The sequence below is a fragment of the Antedon bifida genome, chromosome 10 (assembly GCF_963402885.1).
Source record: "Antedon bifida chromosome 10, ecAntBifi1.1, whole genome shotgun sequence".
Taxonomy (NCBI): Eukaryota; Metazoa; Echinodermata; class Crinoidea; order Comatulida; family Antedonidae; genus Antedon; species Antedon bifida.
This window is the reverse complement of record NC_136235.1, coordinates 21,252,075-21,269,312: the sequence shown is the minus strand read 5'-3', so window position 1 is coordinate 21,269,312 and position 17,238 is coordinate 21,252,075. Positions and strand designations below refer to the sequence as shown.

At 31.3% G+C, this 17,238-nt stretch overlaps 1 protein-coding gene across 3 annotated transcripts in view; it reads left to right on the top strand.

Moving 5' to 3' along the window:
* The window catches only part of LOC144854759 (insulin-like peptide receptor), a 45,651-nt gene extending 32,408 nt beyond the window's left edge, over positions 1 to 13,243 (top strand). The window contains exons 8-22 of one of the 3 annotated variants that reach the window (XM_078712724.1): positions 218 to 353; positions 2,472 to 2,686; positions 3,156 to 3,326; positions 4,099 to 4,288; positions 4,617 to 4,915; positions 5,356 to 5,555; positions 5,941 to 6,224; positions 6,608 to 6,681; positions 7,135 to 7,342; positions 7,817 to 7,961; positions 8,308 to 8,467; positions 8,560 to 8,689; positions 9,064 to 9,198; positions 9,632 to 9,877; positions 10,871 to 13,243. In XM_078712724.1, the coding sequence (XP_078568850.1) occupies positions 218 to 353; positions 2,472 to 2,686; positions 3,156 to 3,326; positions 4,099 to 4,288; positions 4,617 to 4,915; positions 5,356 to 5,555; positions 5,941 to 6,224; positions 6,608 to 6,681; positions 7,135 to 7,342; positions 7,817 to 7,961; positions 8,308 to 8,467; positions 8,560 to 8,689; positions 9,064 to 9,198; positions 9,632 to 9,877; positions 10,871 to 10,910 (2,633 nt within the window). In that variant the 3' untranslated portion in view covers positions 10,911 to 13,243. Of the gene's footprint in view, positions 1 to 217; positions 354 to 2,471; positions 2,687 to 3,155; positions 3,327 to 4,098; positions 4,289 to 4,616; positions 4,916 to 5,355; positions 5,556 to 5,940; positions 6,225 to 6,607; positions 6,682 to 7,134; positions 7,343 to 7,816; positions 7,962 to 8,307; positions 8,468 to 8,559; positions 8,690 to 9,063; positions 9,199 to 9,631 lie in introns of all 3 variants that reach the window. The other 2 variants (XM_078712723.1, XM_078712722.1) reach the window with 2 other exon arrangements.
* The last annotated feature ends 3,995 nt before the right edge of the window (positions 13,244 to 17,238 follow it).

Sequence of the window (17,238 nt, the reverse complement as noted above, 5' to 3'; positions counted from 1 at the left end):
GATCTCAATGGAGATACAAAAGCAAAAAGCTAAATCAAAACGATAAAGTAAAACAGCCAGAAAAAGTAGCAGAGCTTTCGGGCAACACTAGCCCTTCATCCTTGCAAGAAAAAAAAATATGATTACATACATTTTATTTGTAAATGACACTGTGACAGATGGTAAAATAAAGTATTTAGATATCAAAATGTCAAAAACTTTCAAATCTTTTTTTTAGGTAAAGTGAATATGCTGGATCTGGATTTTAGTTTCATAGAATCCAATTATATCCATGTGACTTGGTCAAACAGTGATGGGTGGACATGGGATGACCCCCGTACAGTGCTTGGCTATCAAGTAATTTGGCGTGAAACGTAAGTATACATCAACTCTTTCTATAGCAATAGCATTTACAATTTTGGCCTATCAGATGTTTTGACATCATCATACCACTTTTATCATAGTTGGTCATTTATTGAGACTATTTCTAAATAAAGTGGTTTTTCTCATACTTATTTTTTTTTCTTTTTATTAAATTTATATTTTCAAATTTTTCCCAGCCTCAATATTCTTATTTTGATCTCAAGGTGATATCAACCAGACTGTTTTTATATAAAAAAATCTAATTTAAACAATGCAATACTTTAAACATAAAACTGAAAAAAATAAATTGTTTTCACCCCAATGGACTTTACTATTTTTAGAAAGATGTTGTTTTAGCAATACAATGCACAATGTGGGTAAATTGAATTATAGTTGATGTCATTCACTATTTCCCGTAGATTGTCAACTTTCAACATCGACTTAAATTATTTGTTGAATACAATAATAAGAGAGAGATTTATCAACGCCGTATTTCAATTTAATGTGTTTTAAATGAAAAAGAAACTAGATTTGAACAATGGACTAGTTGATTATCCGTGAAAACATAACATGAATGTACATTAAAATGAGAACGAAGACATTTGATGACATCATAACCTGACGTAAATATGTTTACACTGCTGAATGTTTTGTCATAGTATAATTATACAGCTTTCAGAATATACTGTATCTATTGTAGCATACAGACAATTTAATATATCCAAAATGTTTAACATGATGACATTATTAAAATGAAACAATAATTATCTGCAACAACACATTAAAATTTTGAAGAAATTCGGACACGTAAAAATGACATGCATGCTCTTTTTAATATGATGAACTATGAAAAAAAAACATGAAAATTCTACTTTCTAAATTCAACTGATTTAAATTGAATTGAGACACACACCCACATAACATTTGAGAAAGTTGACCCTTGATATACATTCTGTACATGTGAAAGGTGTTATTGAAAAATATTTGTTGTTAAAATTTGTGATCAATAATACAAAATCACAAAATAATTGTGCTTTACTTACACTGTGCTGATGTAATGTAATATATGCACAACTTAACATATGGTCTTATTTTATTTTTATTTTTAATATGATGCTAAATATATAGGTTTTTTTTCTAAATGTTCTGTTTACAAGTTTTAGAGAAACTCTACCAACAAAAGGCAGAAAGAAAGATAACTAAATAATTTTTTGATAATATGATGCTAAATATAGGGTTTTTTTTATATTTCTTTTTTCAAATTTTTCCCAGCCTCAATTTTTTTTCTTATTTTTTATATTTTAAAAATCTGTTCTTAAAAACAACAAAATCCTTTAAGCAGATTTTTTTTTCTATTATATTATGAACAATTTATATTTTCAAATTTTTCCCAGCCTCAATTTTTTTCTTATTTTGATCTTCATGTGATATCAAGTATTTTTTATATTTTTTAAATCTGTTCTTAAACACAACAAAACGCTTTAAGCATAACAGCCAATTGTTTTTTCAAACTAAAAATAATTTCGATAATATAGCTGGGATTGTTTTTAAGAATCTGTGTTAACAATCAAGACGCATAAAAACATTTAATCTTTCTCAACCTACGTATGAACAAATTTAGCATCATCCAATAACAACAGCATAAATGGCAATAAAACAGCATTAAGAGTTTGTTTACAATAAAAATGACAATATCTCATCCGTCGTACGAGTTGGTAAATTATATAAATTTGACAGTTGTTGACAGAAATTATTGATCTCAATACTTCAAGACTAATATATTAAATAGTCTACTCGTAAATTAAATGGTTGATAAAATAATTTAAATTATATATTAATTCACAGATAATTATTATTATAATTAATATATATAATTAAAATTTATCAATCACCAACAACTCTTAAGCTGTGTCTACACTATTAAACTAGTGTGATGTGCCCAAATATGGTAGAGGTATGCTTAAATATGGTAGTGATATGGGATCATCATGTCCATATATGGGAGCATCACATTTTTTTGTCACATAAAGTTTGATAGTGTGAACAGAGCTTTAGATCTCCTTGTTTAATTATCTGGTAACATCCGTGGGGTCCTGGTTTGTTTATTGTTTGGATGTTTTTTGTTGCAGTGATTTCAAAAACTTGACATTTCTTGGTGGAGTTGGTTCGTGTGGAGATGCAGGCCTGTGGGAGACACAGGATGTTTCCCCAGCTAAAAATGAAGCTTTGATTTTAGGTTTAAAATCCTGGAAACAGTATGGCATGTATGTGAAGGCATTTGTAATCAAGGGTAAAGAACAAGGTGCACAAAGTGAAATTGTGTATTTCAGAACACTGGAAAGCAGTAAGTATTAAATGAATATCAACACTTTGTTTTAGGCCATCAGAATCCCATTTGTTTTCAACTCTATTCTTGAAGGCATTCCTCCTTTCTTTTGTTTTTAAATATTAATATTACGTAAATGGAAGTGAATAATACAAATATATATTTATTTAACAATATTTCAATAGCCCTCAACAATACAAAACAACACAAACAGAAACATACAGAATAACCTATACAAAAGTACAAAGATACATGCCACCAGTGGTGTAATGGCTATGAGCGCTCACTGGCAAACCCCAGAGGCCCCGGAGCTTATGGGGCCACTGAGCAGTGCCCAAAGGGAAAAAAAACAGGAATTAAAATGTAGAAAAAGGCTAAAATTGCATGAGGCGTTTGAGGACCACTTAGGGTTCCTAAACCAGGGGCATCAGGCCTCTGAGTTATTTTATATGATTATATTAAACTAACTAAACTATTGTTACGCAAGGTCCATCTGAACCGGTCAAGCTTCAAGTGAGTGAGTTATCGGTCAATACACTGTCCCTATCCTGGAAGCCACCAACCATTCTTACTGGTAACATCACAAAGTACCGTATAGAGTACAATAAACGCAAAGATGATTTCAGTAGCTTCGCAGAGAGAGAGTTTTGCGGAGGGGGTAAGTAGACATATAGTGTTTTGCTATTATAATATATTTTGTTTTAATTTCACCTGCTTATTTTATCATTAGAATCAAATGCATGTACTTTAGGTATTTTAGTCCAAAGTATTGGTAGCAGGAGGTAGTTGGGGGTTAGAGTTGTCTTTTTATGTCAGTCCAACACAATCTTTGTGTAAAAACTATAGACTTGATTACATAGTCCTTTCTTCTCTAACCACCTTTATCTCAAAATAAACAGTCACTCTGCAGTGATTAGAAGTAATACTGCTATTTTTGTGCCGCGACTTTAGGCAGTTATATTCAAAAGGACAGAAGCATTAGAAAGCCATCCTGAAAGCATTTGGATGAGAACCACACAGTATACATTTTATTTACTGTTACATTATTGTAAATGTGTGTACTAATGTAAATTACTGTGTTAGTTGTTATTATTTTTCTTTATTATTGTTCTCTACTTAACCACTTTGGAAATCAATGCTTTAGCACTGAAAGTGTCATTCAGTATAAAGACAGAATATATATAAATAAATCCAAAGGCAAATTACTGAAAAAATGACAATGCTGTGGGTATCAGTGGCTAGATCTCAATGGAAAAAAAAGAGAAAAGCTAAATCAAAACGATAAAGTAAAACAGCCAGAAAAGTTAGCAGAGCTTTCGGGCAACACTAGCCCTTCATCAGTGCAAGATATAAATAAACATAGTTACATCATTCCAGAATATGCTAGCTTGTAGTTATTTATTAAAGTATTTGTATTATTTTCATGACAGTTGCTAAGCCCTCTTTGGTGAACACAGAAATTGAGAAAGAAGATGAAACGGTTGAACCTCCGCCATCATCTGATGATGAATGTCCTTGCAAGAAAGATGAACAAACAATAATAGATGAAGATCTAGCTAAAGAAAGATCAGAGTTTGAAAATACTATCCACTCAAAAGTTTATTTGTCTAGTATTGCAGGGTAAAGACTCACTCATCAACCGAAAAGTTTTTGCCTTTTCTATTTGTGTTTTTTGTTTTAATTTAATATTTTTTTAAGTGCATTTTATAAAGCATTTTTATAATCTCAAAAATTAGTTGCTAATAAATAAATAAATACTAATTAATGTGCACATGGAGCTATATAAAGAATACAGATTTAAGATGTACTGAAATAATGCCTTTCTTGTGTTTCCTTTTCCCATCAGTGATGTCCATATCGTGTCAATGTACTTTTACTGGCAGAGTTCAACGAGTGATTAATATCAACCTTTTAAATACACAACACATTTTTTTTGCTTATATTTAAGGCAAAGGAAGAGAAGAAGCATTCGATCTGTTGGTCTTGCGAATTCCACTATAAACGATCCAGCCTTCCCTACTAAAGACAATGGTATAATTGTGATAAATGAAACTAGCGAGGCCAGTGTACCGCCAACAACAGTGCTTAGTGTTGAATATGAACCAGTCATCAATCACACAATCTTCACAGAGATAGTCCTGCAGAATCTTGACTACTTTTCTGAATACATTATCAGAGTGTCTGCGTGTTTAGCAGACGGCCGTTGTGGAGAAGCGATGTATACGGTGGCACGAACCAAGGCAGAAGGTATCGTTTCATGGTTTTGTTATTGCATGATAAATGCATACAACCTAATAATTTCTAAGACATATTTTCTCAAATATATTTTAATACATATATCTTTGTGAATGATTGACAGATTGCTGCCACCATATTTTTGCGTGGTTCCTCTCCATGGTGAAACACTGTGATTACATCTAGAGTTTTTTTTTCTTGATATTGATGTTGCTAACTTTAGGATAGAATTATTTTGATAGTTGTTTTTCCATTCATGTTTTATTTTTGTATGAGACAAGCACCATTATTTCAACTTGTTTTGTGGACGAATTAAAGTTATCTTATCTAACTATATATCTTTGTGCATGTATCTGATTTAGATCTACAGTTAACTATATAATAATTATTTCTATGGGAAAACAGTACATCAAACAAAGATAAATGATAAGTCTTTTTTTTTCTTCACACAGACAATGTTGATGACATACCAGGCAATGTTAACATATCATATGTTGATGATAATGCTGATGATGATAATGCTGGTTATGTGTTAGTCAAGTGGCAGACCCCATTGTATCCTAATGGTCCAGTGTTGTACTTCACTGTGTCTCACCACTTGAGTGGTGATGATATTGACAGGAAGGGTAGGCAGGATACTGGATCTAAAAATGTGAGTGCTGCTATATTTATATTATATTTTGATGTTTCAGAGATAATGATCTTAATGTATTCATTTCTTAAAGATGTATTGTCCCCTAGAATAATGAGAAATAAAAATTTATAAAGTCATAATTTGAATAGGCAATTTTGGGCGTTTTATTGTAGTTATTCACTTCCATTCCATCCAAAAATTTGTAAACACAAATATATCACATATGTATGAAAAAAAAAACCAACATTTACCGAATATATAGTTCTGTCATCTAGACAGAATGGAGTAGAATGAACCAAATCTGAACAGAATGTATCAAGGTCATGTATGCATGCTAAACTGCATTTATACTGAAATATTATTACAAATATACAGCAATAATAAATTACTTTTTCTTTTATAGAATAAAGGTGATTGTGTTCAGTTTGACGATTATGCCAAAATAGGTGGTTATAAAATTAATGACTTGGAGCCAGGAAACTATACAATAACGGTGCAAGCTATGACGTTGGGTGGTGTGGGCTCATGGACAGCACCGGTGTCTGTCATTGTTCCTCAACCTCCTGTACAGGAACCATCTACAGTAGCACAGCAGAATATCAAATTAATGATTATTATTACGGTTGCAGTTTCTGCAGTGATTGTCTTATTTATTGTACTTGCATCGGGCTGGTATCTTAAAAGAAAGTAAGTTTATTTTTGTTATTAAAAGATCACCTATTGTTAAATCTTTTTATTTCTTTCTGCACAGATTTTTATTTACTCACTATCTAAAAAAATGTCATTAATTTTCAAATTTTCACAATATCTTTAACATATATATATAATAAACATAATAAAACTTAATAAACCTATGACGTCATCAGGCTGCCATTTTGTGAAATCACCATACTAGCAAGTATACACGCCCCAGAGTGGGTTTCAAATGTGGTTAAAAAAATCATTTATCACATTCAAAGCCTTTGACAAAGTAATGCACGAAGACCTTTTTAAAATTTTTATTCTCATTTGTTAATTCATTCATTTCATAAGAATTGCCATGTAATTGTTGTTCCTAATTTGTACTGTAGATATGGACAAACCCAGATGCCAGACGGTGTTTTATATGCCTCTGTCAATCCAGAATATCTTAGCACAGCTGATAGTAAGTGTTGCTATTTTTTCTGCTGTATAAACTGGATATGGATTTGGTGTAAGACATGTGATAGGCATGGTTCAAGCATATCTTTGCCATTTCTGATTGTAATATCCTTTATTCCCATTGTCATGTCATTCAGATGGGACATAAAGCTGTTGGTGCTGTGTATATATAGTTCACTTTGAAGAACTTGGTACACTAAAAAGAGTAGGGGATCCTCTCCCAGTTTGCTGATCTGAATTTCCTCAGTTTCCAGTTAAGCTTCAGGGCGATAATGTTTATATGCTGTAAAAAATCTCTTCCAGTCAAAAAAAAAATCGGCCGTAAATATTGAGGAAAAACATGACCTGATCGTCGTCTGCATTAAGATATAATTATTTTTAACTTGGTTTTAAAATCAGAATAAGATATATTGCATTTAAAGGGGAGAGAATGATAACAAATTTAATTTCTTTACAGTGTATGTACCAGATGCCTCTGAGTTTCCCCGTGATCAGCTGGAGATTATACATGAACTGGGCAAGGGAAGCTTTGGTATGGTGTACCAAGGGCTTGCTAAGAATATCATTGATGGTGAGAAAGTGTCTGACGTAGCAGTGAAGTCAGTACAGGCTAACGCATCAATGAGAGACAGAATTGAATTCCTTAATGAAGCATCAGTTATGAAGTAAGAACATTCATTTCATATCACTTTTCCATGACACTATGCCCCCCTGGAGACTTTGGCGTTCTTTAAACGCTCTAAAAAAAATCGGCCTTAAATATTGAGGGAAAACAACGCCTGATCCTCGTCTGCATTATGATATCATTTTAGCTTAGGGCAATCTAGATGATTTAAATATGTTTACGTGCACACAAATATGACAATGTTAAAACTAATAAACTGCAACAAAAAACAAGTTGTTATATTCCTGACAAACATACAACCACATTTTTATTATCGTAGCGATGTTTGCAGTACTGTTGCGCCGTCAGTTCCCACTTCACTTGTGTTACGGCACGGCAAGTTGATAAATTTGCAGGACAATGTGTTCAATTTTTTTGCCTACGCCCCTGCATATCAGTAATTTAAGAATATGTGTTGACTGTGCAGTAATATATCTGTAATTTAAGGATTAAAATGAACTAATTTTATTTGTAGGGCTATTACAACACACCATATTGTAAAGTTACTTGGGGTTGTATCAAAAGGTCAGCCAACCTATGTGATTATGGAATATATGGCACAAGGTGATTTGAAGAACTGGTTACGCAACAGAAGACCAGAAAACCAAGCAGATCTTCCAGTAAGTTGTTGTGCTCATTAATTCATTATATACAAACACTTCCCAAACACTGTAAATCCATAACATTATATTAGATGGGTACAGACTGTTAATTCATGTATGTAAAAACATTGTCTATATAATATTTGTTTTTGGAACTATATGATGAGTTACTTGAACAACTGAATCATGCTTTATGTAACATCCCAATGGGAATCCATATAAGCTTGATTGTTAATAACGTTAGATTTGATGATGATGATTATTTAATTATGTATGTACAGTAATTTAAACAAAACAGAATAAGGTTTTGATCTATAGATTTTGTATTTTAAATTATGATCAATTATTTTCCCATTTTTTCTAGGCACATGAAAGAAAGCTCCCACCAGATTTAAAGGACATTTTGAGAATGGCAACTGAAGTTGCTGATGGCATGGCATTCTTGACTTATAGTAAATACGTACATCGCGATCTGTCAGCTAGAAACTGTCTTGTCTCAGCCGATGGAACGTGTAAAGTTGCTGGTAAGTAATTTAGTAAATCAGTAGTTTCTATCAAAGTAATATTTTTTTTATTATTTTTGTTAATCTTACATTTTCATAATTTCTGTCTTTAGATTTTGGACTTGCACGAGACATTTATCAATCAGATTATTACAGAAAAGAAAGAGGAGGCTTGTTACCGATCCGATGGATGGCGCCAGAGTCCATCAAGGATGGTGTTTTCCAAAGTGCATCAGATGTCTGGTAATTTATTTCTTTAATTAAACAGAAGATTGAATGAGAATATTTTACATTTTTGTGGAATAATTAAAAACTGGAATTCTCAGTTCTGGAACCCGGACAAATTATGAAGTCCTAAACACTAAAAGTAGCTTCTGAAAACCGGACTGGTAGTTAAAAAGCTCCAAATATTTACGAAATACAGCACTGTCTGGACATTCAAGCATTTTCAGTGAGAATGTGATATCTGTAAAAAGTTGTTTTCGGGAAACTAGACTTTTGAAAAACTGAAAAATATATGCCCACCCAAGGGTGTCCGGTATTAGGAGAGTTGACTGTATATTACAATTGTTTTGGTGGACATTTATTTATTATGTGCTTTTGATATTTGTTGGTAGGTCGTATGGTGTATTACTTTGGGAGATGGCAACGCTATGTGAGCTACCTTACCAAGGCTTGTCAAATGAAGAAGCTGGCGAATACATTAAGAATGGTAACACACTACCAAAGCCTGAAGGATGTCCTCAACGAATGTAAGTTATGCTTGCAATTAGGCTCTAACATTGTTTTAGTCTATGGGTTATGTCACAGATATCTATTGCGAGCCTTCTATGCTTGTGAGTTAGACATGTGGAACAAAAGGAAATACGCATAACAATATAATGCATATCCAAGCATTTATTCATTTAAGCCCCACGATATGAATTATTCCCAACAATATCTCTACGAGTAACAACTCTTTTTGGGCATAACAATGAATTTCATAAACAAATACTTATTTGTCAACCATCAAATATTACAATAAAAACATTAAAATCACAGCACAATAAATATTAATAAACAAACGTTTGTGAGTATACTTAAATCATATACCTCATATTATGAGGACTACATTTAACAGCTTCTGTTTTGTTAACGTTCTTCATACATTTTGTTATCACTAACAATCAACCTTTTCTTTTTCAGACATGATTTAATGATTATGTGCTGGCAGTTTCAGGAAAAACATCGACCAACGTTTGTTGCCATACTTAAAAACTTTGAGGACGCTGACGATTTCTCTGACCATTTCCATCTCAGATCGTACTACCACAATGATCTATTGGCATATGACAGTATAGAAAATCTCAATGAAGAAGAATTGGAAGGAATTTCAATCCTTGACAAGTCAAATGAATGCGGCTGCTCGTCTAGAGGGAGTGATTCTCCTAGGTATGTTGAAAGGCCGACCATGAAGGAGGAGAATAACGGCCTGACGAAAAATGGCATGTTGCACTATAATGGTCAGGTGGGAAGAAAATGTACAGAATGCTAATGTGTCTTTGTGAAAACCTTATTTATTTATAACCATCACTCCTTACCTGCTTTAGCTGTATTGTTGATAGTGCACTGGTGGTGAGATAACATACGGATTGAACATTACATTCCTTTTTTTATCATTAAATGTCATCCTAGACACGTCAGCCTTGGAACAACTAACTGCACTCCACATTTTGTTTAATCCAAACTCTCCCTACAAGTGTGTAATTGTGGATATACCTTGAATTGGTAATGATTATTCTTCAAAATGTATTATTCAAAATTTAGTTGAGAAATTCCAGTCTTTCTGGAATTAATTAAAGTGTGCAAAATAGTCTACAAAATGATATACAGGAAATGTGCACTGATTTTGTACAGGCTTAATAAACATGATGACTCAGAATGACTGACTTCCATGCGATGCATCATTATTAACAGATTATAATTGATAAGAAAGGGTTTACAAAATGCTTGCACCAAAATCTATTATCATCTTATCATAATCTTTTCCTTTGTAAATTCCATTGAGTGTTGCATAGTCTTTTTCCATGCTATTTTCCATGCTGTAAATGTAACTACCAAGTATTATTGTGATTGTAATTAGTACAGCAATTCAGTGGTGTAATTGCTATGAGCGCTCACTGGCTAAACCCAGGGGCACCAGAGCTTATGGGGGCCTGGAGCTTATGGAGGCCAGAGGAAAAAAGTACGTCGAAAAGAGCTAAAAACGCCCAAGGGCCTTAGGGTTCCTAATCCAGGGGCCTGAGCCCTCTGCGTTACGCCACTGCAACAATTGAATACTTTTATTTCACAAACACACATTACTTTATGTTCTTGTATCAGATAGGCATAGTTACTTACAGTTGGATATTTGTTTGACTATTATCATTTAACTTCTAATTTCAGCAAATCTAAACCAAATGACTACAGCCGACACATCTTTTGAGAAACATTAATGCCGATTTTAAATATTGTCTAAAACATTTGTATTGTATAATAAGAGCCATGTTAAGGCATTTAGTCACCTTAATTGATGTTAATAAACTTCAGTATCATACCTCAATGTAAGTTATACAAAATATCTATACTTGAATAGATTTTAATGAAACTTAATTAGTTAATGTGTTTTTAACTCTGAGGTGTATTAAGCCAATTACAATTGTTGGTCAAGTAGAATTGATACAGTCAAAGGAACTGTTGTACCTTGTGCTTTACAAAGACACGTTCCCTACATTTTTTTGATCTAATTTAAGGTCACAAAACTGCATTTTATGTCAAATTAAATACTATATGGACCTATTGCGATACTTTTTTTTATCTATAAAAGGTAAAAATGTTATTATTTTTACAAAACGTCAAAAAATGTAAGGATAGTGTCTTTAAACTTCTTCATTTGCTTAAGTTGCTGCAATTCAAATATGAATCTTGACTTCATTTGGATGGTAATACAATATTTGGGAATCAGAAAATTATTTTCGCAAATTGAAAATATATCTTGTTTCCAATAATCTCCTGTATTCAATATTTTGCTTTTGATTTCGATGAAGAAATTTATACTTAAAATGAATGAGTGTCAATGTCCACATCAGTTGTAAAACCTTGTAAAGTGTTGATGAGTGATCTTTGTTATTGTTGTCCTCTTTTTAACTTATACTTCTTAATTCATTTGGAATTGAATGAACCCACTCATGTGTGTAATTTATATACATTTTGTTTTCAAGATTCTTATTTTATGATTTTACCACCAGTATTGAGATTCTTATTTAAATTAATAGTATTCATCATCAGTAATGATTTGTGTCCATGTAAATTAGATATAATTATTATAATATAGTATATATTTAAGGTAAATAGTATATGTTTGTGTATAGGCTTTTAATTCACAGCAATGAATGAATACATTTAATTTTTGTATTGAAAGATTTTCTTTAGTTTGCAATGACATTCAAAGGTGCTTAATGTTAAAATAGTTGTTTTTGTAACATTTCTTGCGTTATTAATAGTATTGAATGAATTCTACCTTTAATTTTTTATTATTTAATTGTTATTTCGTATCAAATTGAAAGAATACAGTTGTGTTATAATAAATGCTAATTAATTTAATTGTAAATACAAACAAAAACATCAAAATAGAATTCCATGTAAAAAGTATGGACACAATAGATGTGAATATGCTGGTCATACATGTAGTGTGTAGTGGTAACATATATTTAAACATAATTATTGACGACGTGAACATCTAAAAATCAATTACATTTTGTTTTATTTATTAAAAAAAAATAAAATTTGGAAAAGTATTTTTTATCAAATATTATTTAATAAAAATGTTGATTTAATCTAAAATTTAAGTGTAATAGTGATAAACTTTATAGTTGAAAAGTAAACACATTTAAAAAATGAAAATATGATATGATTTTAGTTTTTATTTTGTCAACTGTTTTTATTACATTTTTAACATAAACATTTAGCGAAGAAAATTGTTTTTAGTTCAGGATTTTAAAAACAGCTCTAATTGATATATTATTTATAATTGTGAATTGTTATTTTTATATTAATGTTTTATTGTACTTTATGAGGCCTGTATTCTCCAAACTTTACAATGGTATTTTCCTGCAACCATGCATTTGTACTGGTCACATACTATTCATGTACATATTTTGAATAATTAAAAGATAATGTCAGTAGTTTTAGGTAAGAATGTATTGTCACGTAAAAACAAAAAACATGTTCTGATACCTGTTTTTCATTGATGCTATTTTTCAGATATAATGTTCTTGACACACGTAACTAAAGTAGTTTTTCGTAATGCTTGCGCACGCGCAGATCGATTTGTTTACAAAGGGGGCGGGCTTGCGCGTTTCATGTTGGTAAATAGAGTTACAGTTAAGGTTTCTAGTACAGTTGACAAAACAGCATCTTTGATTGGTTGAAACACACACAGTAATAATTGCCAATTTTGTATTACTTATTTATTTTATTTCCTCTCAAATAAGCAGCACAACTGAATTGGTACTTTGTACTGTATATTTGTGGAGAAGAACACCACCTTTGATTGGTTGAAACACAGGCAGTATTAGATAATGTTAACGCTAATTTGTCTCTGATACCAGAGAGTAATAATTATTTTACTCCATGCTGATACTGACAAAATATGAAGGTTTATACAAATTTGATGGAAGTTTGTTGACAATGTTAAGCACTGCACAGTGCGTTGTATTCAATTGTAATGTGTAGCTATCCAAATTGGCAATATATGACAAGAATAGAATCACAAGTAAATGTTCTCTTTATATTTTATTTGTATTTGTTTTTATTGTACAGCAGTATGTTTAGCATTGGAGTAAGCTGTATGTAACTACCCAGTGGCGTATCAAATGTTTAATCATTTTGAGACCTGTGGCAGCAAGTTGTACATTTTAATCTATTATATTGATACAATGGCATCTGAAATCAGGAATGGAAATTAGTGGCGTTCACATGGAATTATGTCTGGAAGAAGTGGATTTTAAAAATGTACTACTAACAGCACTAACCTTGACAAACCCCGTCCCTTGTTTAGTATATTGATTACTATCCCTAGTCCGAACTTTGCTTTGAGTCTTGTAGTGCGAAGTTCAGGCCAGGGCTAGTCCGAATTAGAATAAGATTAGATGTGGTGATTAGTGTAGAGAGTAGGGTTTAGCAGTTAGTCTGTTTTGGCGGTGGATAGAGGAGATTAGAATTAGGGTCATAGAATTTCTGTGTTTGTTAAAATGTGTGTTCTAAATGTTGGTATTGTACCACTAATATCTTCTCTCCATGTCTGTTCTCAGAAATACAGTTCATTTAATTGTTTTGGTCAATGAAGAATGACCGTTGATAAGAATAGGAATAATAATAACATTGGTTACTCTTCTTTAAAACAGAGGAACACTCTCGTAACAAACGGTTCGACCTATACAAAATGTTTACATTATATAGATTAATGATAAGGTCTAAAAATTCTTCAATCCAAGCAGCAATAATTTTCCAGGACACAATTGAGTGTTCACATCCAAAATATGGCGAGGTCTTTGGGTAATCCAGTTAAATTAACTAGCCATATAGTTCTATGTGAACGCCACTATTGTGAATAAAGTCCATATCAAGAGTGGGAGATAATATGACATGTATATTCTAATAGAGATTTAAAAAAAAAAACGTCCATACGGTATGAGGAAATATTGAAATTAATTTTTTGAGATGTGGGTGTGTTATTTAATTGTAAATTTAATTTTATCAAAATATTTATATTGATCAATTCAATGTACCTTTGCTCAGCTATCCCATCAAAAGTTAGTTTGTATTTATGTTCATAGAATACTCCTGATAATATCTACTGACGTCACTGCGAAAATAAACTGGAAAAAACCAGTAAAGCTCCGTCTCCACTATCAAACTTGTTTGACAAAAGAAGTATGTGCCTAAATATGGTAGTGATATGCCCAAATAAGGGCACATCACATAAAGTTTGATAGTGTAGACAGAGCTTTACATAGCCATCGTCAACATATATATAGATATATTAAAATCGTCATTGCATATTTGAACTTTAATCCAACAGTGAAAATGTTACCAATGCTGTAAGCAGTTTTCAGTATTTGTAGTTGGCGTGACAATAAATCATCGTAATATTGTATTTCTACGTTGTAACCATTTAGCTCCAGTATTGCTTATTTTGTTTACATTGTATATATTGTAAAATTAAAATACCTCAACGCATAGGTACATATTAAGCTATGCCGACCATGTTTATTACACTTGGTTGTATTCAACTTTTAGTATTAGATTTTTAAACAATTTGGCTCGATAAACCTTTTCAGTTGCGTAAATATGAATTTAATTATACGCTGCTATTATGTATTTATGACCACAATTCTGTACAATGTCTATTTACATTGTGTGAGTAGAAATATGTTGCATTCGGTGGAAATGCCGAATATATGCTTTTTGTTGTAATGTGTGTACGTACGATCCAAGAAAATCTAGCTGGGTTCGATTGTCTGTGTTCGTCTCATTATGAATAAACTATCAATTTTGTTCTAAACACAAACTTGTCTTTTTTTATATTGAGTATTGTATAAATATTGATGTTTTGTTAACACTGTACCATTACCATGCTTTTTTTAAACTTATTACTGTATATGTTTTTTTGTTATTTTTCTCTAACCCAAGGAAATACTTGGTACTTTTCCATCCATTGTATTTGTGAACATATGTAAGCACCATTTGCTTCCTTTACATATTTTTTTTTCTAGATTTGTACTTTTTTCATCAAATTCGGTCGGAATGCAATCATTTTAACGAGTACAATTTTAAACGATTACTTCAGTTAACAGTTCTTATTGATTTTGTAGTTTTTTTCTTTTTAATATACTGTAAACATTTGAAAAGTTTGGTGTTGTCATTATATATGGTGTTATCATCATCTTATAGAGCCATAGTAACTAGTTATGTCAAAAAATAAAAGGGTCGAAAAATGGGCATTTTTCGAAAATTTCCCTGTACTATAGTACAGGGATTTTTTCGAAAAATGGCCAAAATATCCACTTTTTAAAATTCAATAAATATGTCATAATATTGCCATATATGCGCATATATGGTGTTATCATCATCTTATATAGCCATAGTAACTAGTTATGTCAAAAAATAAAAGGGTCGAAAAATTTGTATTTTTCGAAAAATTGCCAAAATATCCACTTTTTAAAATTCAATAAATATGCCATAATATTGCCATATATGCGCATATATGGTGTTATAATCATCTTTTAGAGCCATAGTAACTAGTTATGTCAAAAAATAAAAGGGTCGTAAAATGGCCATTTTTCGGAAATTTCCCTGTACTATAGTACAGGGATTTTTTCGAAAAATGGCCAAATTATCCACTTTTTAAAATTCAATAAATATGCCATATATGTGCATATATGGTGTTATAATCATCTTTTAGAGCCATAGTAACTAGTTATGTCAAAAAATAAAAGGGTCGAAAAATGGCAATTTTTTCGAAAAATGGCCAAAATATCCACTTTTTAAAATTCAATAAATATGCCATAATATTGCCATATATGCGCATATATGGTGTTATAATCATCTTTTAGAGCCATAGTAACTAGTTATGTCAAAAAATAAAAGGGTCTAAAAATGGCTATTTTTCGGAAATTTCCCTGTACTATAGTACAGGGATTTTTTCAAAAAATGGCCAAAATATCCACTTTTTTAAATTCAATAAATATGCCATAATATTGCCATATATGGTGTTATAATCATCTTTTAGAGCCATAGTAACTAGTTATGTCAAAAAATAAAAGGGTTGAAAAATGGTCTTTTTCGAAAATTTCCCTGTACTATAGTACAGGGATTTTTTCGAAAAATTGCCAAAATATCCACTTTTTAAAATTCAATAAATATGCCATATTATTGCCATATATGCGCATATATGGTGTTATCATCATCTTATAGAGTCATAGTAACTAGTTACGTCAAAAAAAAAAGATCGAAAAATGGGAATTTTTCGAAAATTTCCCTGTACTATAGTACAGGGATTTTTTCGAAAAATGGCCAAAATATCCACTTTTTAAAATTCAATAAATATGCCATAATATTGCCATATATGGTGTTATAATCATCTTTTAGAGCCATAGTAACTAGTTATGTCAAAAAATAAAAGGGTCGAAAATGGGCATTTTTCGAAAATTTCCCTGTACTATAGTACAGGGATTTTTTCGAAAAATGGCCAAAATATCCACTTTTTAAAATTCAATAAATATGCCATAATATTGCCATATATGCGCATATATGGTGTTATGATCATCTTATAGAGCCATAGTAACTAGTTATGTCAAAAATTAAAAGGGTCGAAAAATGGCAATTTTTCGAAAATATCCCTGTACTATAGTACAGGGATTTTTTCGAAAAATGGCCAAAATATCCGCTTTTTAAAATTCAATAAATATGCCATAATATTGCCATATATGGTGTTATAATCATCTTTTAGAGCCATAGTAACTAGTTATGTCAAAAAATAAAAGGGTCGAAAAATGGGCATTTTTCGAAAATTTCCCTGTACTATAGTACAGGAATTTTTTCGAAAAATGGCCAAAATATCCACTTTTTAAAATTCAATAAATATGCCATAATATTGCCATATATGGTGTTATAATCATCTTTTAGAGCCATAGTAACTAGTTATGTCAAAAAATAAAAGGGTCGAAAAATGGGCATTTTTCGAAAATTTCCCTGTACTATAGTACAGGAAT